The following is an 8,835-nucleotide window of genomic DNA, read 5'->3' as shown; positions in this document are numbered from 1 at the left end:
AATGTGATACGTTTCATCTGAGTCTGACAGTACGGGGGAGAATCAGTGCCTGCATCAGAAAAGATCTGCATCGATACTCTGCGTGTGTTTGTTTACACTAAACTGGGCCTATTAGACATAATGATTCACAGCATCAAGCTGTCAATTTAGGGAGCTGTATGTGTGTGTGTGTATGTGTGCATGCGTTCCTGCCTCTTCAAAGGCTGGCCCTCTTATCTGCAGTCAACAAACGGCCTCCTCGAGAGGAAATGAGGGAGGCTTCATGCACCTGTAATTCAAATGTCCCGGTGTCCGCTAAGAGTAAACAAGAAACACTCTGGGATTCTCCACAACTCCGTTTTATGTGGACCTGACGGTTAATGGATGGAAAAAGGATACGGGCAGACCTCAAAGAGAAATGTAATATTTCAGTGGTGTTCCTATGTTTGTTCAAATATGGGAAGTGGTTTTGAAACAAAGGGAAATATTTCCATAAGAGACTGATTATTCTCCTATTATCAGTTTTCCCTCCCCGGTGAATCTGGTCTTAAAAGCTGAGAGTAAACACATGAGCCGTTTTTTTTTTTTATTAAATGCGGAAAATTGTGTGGGACAGAGTTTTTCAGCATTTTGTCTTTTACATGTGAAGAACGCCGCAGACTCGCTCACTGTGAATTCTCCTCCTTTTCCTGCTCTATTTTCAGATGGGCTCATTCCGACATTTTACTTAGGGGCTGGAAGGGAAACATTTCCAAAGATATTCACTCTGCCATTCTCACATTCAGCCCCACTACATTTTAAGAGAATGTCCGGAGGTCAGTGCTTCAAATTTAGCCATGAGCACACAACCAGTTGATAGCTCATTAAATTCAGGTACTGATTGTAATTGGGATTATACACTCGTGCAATTCCAAATATCTGAAACCCAAATCTGAGGCTTGGTTCTCTTTTATCATAGTTTGACAGTTTGAGCTCCTTGTACAAAGAGTCAGAACATCCAGTAACTGGTGGTTACATTGCATTTGCATGAGTGCACCCCCACCCGCACCTCCACCACCACCACCACTATCAGCAGCAGCAGCAGCCGTATTCCCAGTATGCTCCAGCCTCAGGCATGCTAACCAGAGACCCAGACCAACTCGCTGGTCTTCTCCCCAACTGCTTCCTCTCCACCGCTGCTGGGTTTGACTCACCATGACCTCTGACCTTCGACGCTCCGCTGTCTCCCCCACGCATGCAAATAACGCTACTCTGTTCCAGGAGGCATCAGAGAAAAAGGAGAGGGTCAGATGGAGGGATGGAAGAGAGAGAGAGAGAGGAGGAGTGACGATGGATGGAAGCTGCGGGAGGGGGGGGTAGATTCGGTCGGGGGGGTGAGTTAAGAGGAGACGGCGCAAAGGAGAGAGAGACCCCTAAAGGAAGTGTGAACGTCTTGGTCTCTGAAGTGGAGAGAAGTGGAGGGAGGCGGTGGCAGCCGCCTGGGGAGGCTCCGGTCTACAGCCCGGCACTGGGGCCTTAAAACATTTCTCTGTTTTAGCCAGCCAAAACGCAGCCCAGCGCCTGTGTCTGCGAGGCTTACAGTGACCCATGCTGATCTCTCTGTGTGTGCAAGAGTGTGTGTGTATGGGTGAGAAGAAAGAAAGCGTGAGTAGATTCACTGTACTTATTGTTTTCCCTGCTCCCAGGCTGCTCCAGGCACCTCGGTTTGTGTCTGTGTGTGTGTGTGTGTGTGTGAGGGGAGGTAAGCGATGTGTGCGGCTGTATCTGGAGAGCCTCCAAACCCCCTCATCTCCTCTCCTCTCTCCTCCTTGTGTTCTCTCTGCTTGGAGGATCTGTCAGTTCTCCTCTCTCTTTGTCCCTGCTTTGATCCTGCTCTCCAAGCCTTGGCTGGCCTCGCTAACAGCAGCTGAGCACAGGTCCTACTCCACTCCCACTAATAACACACATTCATGCCACGCTGGGATGATGCGCACACACACACACACATAAACTCCGCTCCACTTACTCTCTCACACGCTCCAATATGGGTAACGACGGGCCGTGCTATCATTCAATGCTTTCTGTACATTGTCAGAGCTTATCGCTTTCACACAACCCTCTGTTTGCTGGGTCACGCTCCTCTGACTGACTGTGGGTGGTGCTCCATACGCAGCCATACAGCTCTTACAGTGTTGTTAATCACTGGCAAGTGTAGGCACATGTCTTTTGCCGGTTTGATCAAACTTTATGTTTTGTGGAGTTGAAGGCTTGGCAACAAATTCATGACCTAACGGATGTATAGCAAATGTGTCCGATGTATTATATTGTTTCCATTGCTAACAGGGTTTATTGTTCAATGTCAAGCCTGTCATTGAATGATTTGGAATCTACATTGCGTATGTGCATTTGTGCTCTTCTTTAGTGGTACATGTGCTATGTATCCTGTTTTCCAGAGCTGCTAATCACATCTTTTTCTTGTTTCCTTATTATAATGTGTCAATAGTTCCATACTTAGGATAATCTGACATCAAGTTAACCATCTTTTTGATAACTGAACGATCTTAGTTTGTGGGATGTGGTTAAAGTGAGTAAATTGACCTTTAGTTTAAATACCTTTTTCACATTCCTGTTTTTAAGTCATAAATTTGAAGTTGACATGTTAAATACAAGCTGTTTTTAAAGCAGCTTTACCTCTGCAAGCTGTCAGTGAAAGGTTGTCAAGAGCTGTGTTTAAGCCTCCTCTCAGTTTCAACAGAGTACATTGGCTGTTCACAGAGAGTGGCTGTGCCCACATTAGCCGCCCTGCTTCTTAGGAAGTCAGATGATTCCCGGTAACTTCTTGATCACGCTCCTCACATTGTGAACTGTTGGATGAGACGAGTCATTCGACCACAGTGCGGCAGCCTCTTGGGAAGGCAGGCTGTGTCGACACAGTGCCACCCTCAGTTTGGCAGCGGCAGCCACATGACACCTCAAGGCCGGCCTTGATACAGCCAGTCTGTCTGCCTGCTTATTTCCCACTCCTCTTGCCAGCAAGTAATGAAGCCTAAATGCCACCATAAGAATTTTTATAGGAACATAGTCAGTTTCACCCCATAGTGTGTTTATGTGTGTGTGTGTGAGCACACACGTTGTCACCTCTGCGGCACCTGCAGGAGAACCCTTGGCAGAGGCGCCTTTCATCAATGGCTTAATCATTAAGACATGAGCAGCGTGTGACAGTGGGCCAGATTGTATTGTGAGTGCAATATCACACACTTTCACACACTTCAGTCCCACAATCTCACTGCCTAATTGCATTATTGCAGTGTGTGGAGGTCCATGGTCGAAAGGGCTCAATAAAGATATGAGGCCTGGGAAAGACTGGGAGCGGTAGAATGAAAAAAGAGGAAGAGGGAGATAAAGGGGGAAGGGAGGGTGCAATATAAAAATGTGATAAAAAAAAGAAGAGAGGATAAGATGGAGAGGGATGACAGTTGGTGCACGGGACAGTGGAGGGGGCTCCCAGGTATCAAAACTGTGAGGGTTAGGAGAGAAGGGGGAGCGGGTGTCCCGAACAGAAAAAGTAAAATAATCACAGGGATTTTATTTTGCTTTTTTTTTTTTATTTAGTCAGCCGACTGCTAACTTCATCAGTGAAGTGACCTTAAACATTGTGTGATCAGAAGCTTTTATACAACAGAGGCCTGCGTTCACTGTGAGTCAGCCGGTTTCCCACAGACCTCTTGTGCTAGAGGAGTTGACACAGCAACAGGTAACACTCCAGGGACCGACAGCAGCCAGGTGCACCCCGATAAGACGTTCACCTCGCAGGGAAAAGGGAGGGAGCGACAGACCCGAGGCTCCGTGACTCAGTGCACCACCAGGGAGCTCTTGCAACATGAGCGTGAGAAAGTCGTTGAGGCGGAGAGCGTTTCAAAACCTACATTCTGTCTGCCCCACATCAGCACATTTGTTTTGGAACTCTGTCAGTGGCATTGTGAGGGAAATGACTCAGGTGTGCACTTCACAACAATGGGACGTGTTGGTGCTGTGTTGGACAGAAGAAACATTGTTGTGCATGAGGGATATTTAGGATTACTGCAGGTCTAGGCACATGTACAGACCAGCCTCCTCCAGTTTACCACTAAACACAAGACATGTATGCGGTTTCACTGATGTCTCCACACGCCGGTTACTCATTCTGAAATTACAGCTGCTGGAGTGTAAACCCATTTAGCAATGTTCATGACTGAACTGTGTTTGATATGAAATCAAACAAAAGCTTTTAAGTGAGAATCAGATGTAATGAAGATGAAATGACTAAACGGACATTAAGATTTAAAGCTCCTGTTATCGTAATTTATACGTCCTCAGACTGCTGGCAGTGATGTCATGTAGTTGTGCAGACATTATAATTTGCTGCGTGCTCAAGTGAAGGCTTGGGGAGAACCTAAAACGGTCCCTGCGCCTCTTCTCGTGTCCAGCAGAGGAACTGGGGCCCTGTGCAGCGCCGCACTGCCTATCAAATTCACGATCTTGCGGCCAGCCGCCGGCGACGCCCCGCAGATGCAGGCGGCAAGCCGGCGAGAGGAGCGCCTTCCCCCGGTCGCCTGCGCGCCACGTGTCGCGGTCTCGGCAGCAGCTGGAGGTGTGTGAGCTCAGCGGAGAGCCACGCACGGAGCTCGGCGTACTTCGGAAATGCAGTCATCGGCTTTCTTGCACAGTGTGTTTACCCCGACTTTATCACTTTTACCGATTACCCCTCTCGTGCCATGTCACTGAAAGCATCCGGTTTTACGAGTGGATCATGCGCCGGTTTTCTGTATGTTCTTCGGGACAGAAATAACTTCAAAGTGCGAATATTTCCACTACGTGAAAATAAAAGCTGATGTTTAATATAATCAAAGGAAACGATTAAACATTAGTTGTTAATGGTATAGTTGTAACCTACTTAACAGACAAAAGTTCGTGTTCCTTTTTATTTTTTGATTAATAGTTTACGCACGGGCGATTATAGGAAACAATCATGTGACTAATCACCTCAGTGATACTTTAAATACTGAGACTGTTAAACTCGCGCGTGATAGACGAGCTCATTCAAATCTCTCTGTTTGTGAGCAGGGGCGCGCAACTTGAATCCCGTGGAGCTACTGCGCGTCGATAAACCCGGGACGCATCTATTGGCCCCGTTTCTCTCTCTTTACTGCTCTTACGTCTCTCCGACTGCAATAAAGATAAGGAAATTAAATTATGACCCGAAATCTACAAAAGCCTTGAACACTGTGGGGCGACGATAGGAGAGGAGGAGGAGGAGAAAGAGGAGGAGGCATCGGTCGGATCGTGTGAGCTCTCCGGGCTCAGAAATATCTCTGCTCTGGCTCACATTCCGATAAGGGAGCCCGATCCAGCTCTCCTCTGTGGGCGTGGTTTTCCCAGGCTTTTAAAACAGCAGCTGCTATTTACCTTCCCCTCTAATGTAAACCACCGCCGCCGCCACATACCCCCCCTCGCCCTCCCTCCTCTCCTCTCCCCTGCCTGCCTCCCTCCCTCCCGGGCCCGGCGGCCCCCCGGCAGCCCGACAGCCAAACCTCCAACCACCGCGCTCATAAAACATCCTGGCACGTGCTGTACATTCACAACACCGACGGATGATCAAATGCCAAATACTTTGGGCCACATAGTTAGACTCTGCATTAGTGAATATGATGGGAAGTGGACGGTGCGCGTTTAGTTTCCCTCGCACAGGGTGGGATAGACTGACTTTACACTTCTGGAATAATACAGATTGTGTTGAGCTCCGTGTGTGTTGTTATAAGCATTTGAGATCTCCCACATCTCCTCCTGTGGTTTTTAGTTGTCAACCCAAGTTGTTGTATTTTTTATTTTATTACCAAGTTCATTATAACAATATCCATCTCCTGGGAGGTTTGGATGAAAAGAAAACAAAAAGGCTCCCTCCTGCGCCTCCATGGCACATGACTGAAACTCTGATTACCAGATAGACAACCACTTCCCAGTTGTGGTTTTCAAACAGTAGACTGAAGTGTTTCAGATGTGTTTACTTTATCCTTACTGTGGATTGTTTCCAGTTTAATATGGGCAGATAGCCCAAAACTTTGTTTGTGGGATTTTGATAAAAGTCTGATTGTTGGTATTAATTCATAGGACTGTGGAAGTATAGGAAATTAATAGTATCGCTATGTTTCTGGTGTAATTCCAACACATAGTTTGTGTGTATTTTCATGATTATTCTCTATTATTTCTATCTGTTATCACTTGTCTGGTAGATAAATAAGAGAGTCTGGCCGCTCCTGGTGGCGGTGCCCAGTCAGCGGCTCCGCTGTTAATATGTAAACGCTACGATGATTGAAGACTGAAGGCAGTTTCCCCGGCTGTGCCCTGAACCCGGGCCGCGCGCCATTGGCCGCCAGCTCAAGCGGCCAAACAACCAATGGGAGGGCGCCGACCACGAGCCGTCCTCCCTTGGGCCGCGTGTCTCTCGCGCTGATTGGTGGAAAGTTACTGTGGGAAAGAAAGTTTGGGAAGTTTCACACGAGCCGTTCGCGTGCAGGGCGAGATATAAATACAAGCCACACGCGGAGCAGCCAACAGAGACTCTGCATCCGCTCCTGACAGCCGCTGCCGCTGCGCATCGCTCTGACGGATTTTAACCTCATCTCAGGATTTTGGTCTTTCCTTGCGGGAGAGGGGACTTTTTTTATAATAATTTTACAACGCTAAAATTATTCACCGTCCTTCCTCCTGCACCATTGGACCGTAATTTGTCGTGGTTTTGTGGGATATTTCGAATCATATAAAGATGCCTTCCGACATGATGGAAAAAACCTCCTCCTCCCCGGTCGCTGCGACCCCGGCCAGCATGAACACAACCCCCGATAAACCCAAGACAGCGTCTGAGCACAGAAAGGTATGTTAACCTACATTAAACATCTCCTCAGTGACTGTGATCTGAAAACACAAAGCTTAAATCATTTCGTTTTGAACGCAATTTTACGCACGCGCTTCATCCCAAACGTGGAATTCCCCCCACGTTTACGCACGAAACATGTGAGACGTATTTTAACAGTTTGTGTCTTTTTTCTTTCTACCTTCAGTCATCCAAGCCAATTATGGAAAAGAGGAGAAGAGCCAGAATCAACGAGAGTTTGGGGCAGCTGAAAACTCTCATCCTGGATGCGCTCAAAAAAGATGTAAGTGCTCAGCTCGTGGTTGTTTATTTATGTACACATCCTGCTTGTAAAACATCCATGGAGCAAGTGAGCGCGTTATCCTAACAATCGGTGTTTTTTGAAATCCTCAGAGCTCCAGACACTCGAAGCTGGAAAAGGCGGACATCCTTGAGATGACAGTGAAGCATCTCCGGAACCTCCAAAGAGCTCAAATGACCGGTAAGTCGCCTCTTCCAGGACTGTGGGCTTTTGCTCCATGACCCAGTCAAATGACTGTAATCCAGAGCATTCCCCGGTGATTTTCTTATAAATTTACCTCGATGTGCAGTAGAATATCATAATTGAATTTTCCCCGTGTGTTTTCTCTTTAGCTGCCCTCAACACAGACCCGACTGTGCTTGGAAAATATCGCGCCGGCTTCAGCGAGTGCATGAATGAAGTCACCCGGTTCCTGTCCACCTGCGAAGGCGTCAACACCGAGGTCAGGACGCGGTTGCTCGGTCATCTGGCCAACTGCATGACCCAGATCAACGCCATGAACTATCCCAGCCAGCATCAGCACCAGCACCAGCTCCCCACCAGCGCCGGACCCACGCATCCGTCTTTCGGCCAGTCGATGGTCCAGATCCCCAACTCGTCCCCGCAGGTCCTGCCCATGAACGCGGTGTCCTGTAAAGGAGGCTCCTCGCCCGCCAGTTTGCCATCGGACGCCACCAAACTGTACGGAGGCTTCCAGATCGTGCCTGCCACAGACGGACAGTTTGCATTCCTCATACCCAACGCGGCGTTCGCGCCCAATGGCCCCGTCATCCCGGTGTACGCGAACAACGTCAACACGTCGGTGCCGGCTGCGGTTTCCCCCGGAGCGCCATCAGGCAACTCGGACTCCGTGTGGAGACCCTGGTGAAAAGTGGGGGAAAGGACCATAAGACTTTAAAATGACACTTAATAGTTCTCTCTTTGTTCGATGTTAGAAAAACTTGTTTTGAATCTGTTTTCTCTTGTAAAATGGAAAGAGTATGCACTATATTTGTACAGCTAACAAGGGAGTAAAGTTCATATTGAAATGAGATTTGTATCGTGGAAGTCCGTTCACTGCATTTTTAAATAATTAAGTTGTACTTTTTTTACTCAGTGATGCCAAAGATATGTTCAATGCTCTTATGCTGTTCTTCGTTTTGGAAGACAAATAAATTTGTAAAGATTTTAAAAAAGACACACGCCTCTTTCTCTTTTTCTGTTTTTAGAAGAAAAAAAAACCTTGTCCTATAAATGACAAAATTACGAATTTCTGTTACGTTTCTTAGATTTTGCTCTGTGTGTGAAAGCAAAAACTCACACATCAGGAGCCTTTTTCATTCAGTTATCATATGTGTTATGTGAAATGATATTGTCTGTTGAAACTAGAAAATGTTAAAAGTGTAAAAATGGACACAAACGCACAGAAGGTGTTTATAAGCACCTTTTTAACATTCAACTATAAAACTTTATGGCAAATAGAAAGAATGTACTTCTGAAGGGGAGAGAGCAACTTCTGAACAGTCATGTCTATTCAGAATCACTTGGCTGTTTACCAAAGGACACAAGTCACAATCTTCTGTAGTGTCTGGGAGCAGAACCCCTGTGCACGCTGCAGACTGTTATTCTGTTATCTGAGGGAGTGAGTCAGGCAGGAGACGGTGGCTTTGAAATGAATCAGACACAG

At 47.1% G+C, this 8,835-nt stretch overlaps 1 protein-coding gene across 1 annotated transcript; it reads left to right on the top strand.

Annotated features, from left to right (window-relative positions):
- Positions 1-6,545: 6,545 nt before the first annotated feature.
- Positions 6,546-8,346, top strand: her6 (hairy-related 6). The gene is made up of 4 exons (XM_062396444.1): positions 6,546-6,868; positions 7,056-7,151; positions 7,262-7,349; positions 7,502-8,346. Exons 1-4 carry the CDS (start codon positions 6,761-6,763, stop codon positions 8,035-8,037), a joined length of 828 nt encoding a protein of 275 aa, XP_062252428.1. The 5' UTR covers positions 6,546-6,760; the 3' UTR covers positions 8,038-8,346.
- The last annotated feature ends 489 nt before the right edge of the window (positions 8,347-8,835 follow it).

Source organism: Platichthys flesus, chromosome 9 (genome assembly GCF_949316205.1).
Source record: "Platichthys flesus chromosome 9, fPlaFle2.1, whole genome shotgun sequence".
NCBI classification, from domain to species: Eukaryota; Metazoa; Chordata; class Actinopteri; order Pleuronectiformes; family Pleuronectidae; genus Platichthys; species Platichthys flesus.
The sequence above is the reverse complement of the archived record's forward strand: the minus strand, read 5'-3'. Positions and strand labels throughout refer to the sequence as shown.

Coding starts and splice junctions, on each gene's coding strand:
- her6 (XM_062396444.1), top strand. CDS start 6,761: ATGCCTTCCGACATGATGGAAAAAACCTCCTCCTCCCCGGTCGCTGCG. Junction 6,869..7,055: donor CAGCGTCTGAGCACAGAAAG/GTATGTTAACCT, acceptor TTCTACCTTCAG/TCATCCAAGCCAATTATGGA. Junction 7,350..7,501: donor CCAAAGAGCTCAAATGACCG/GTAAGTCGCCTC, acceptor TTTTCTCTTTAG/CTGCCCTCAACACAGACCCG.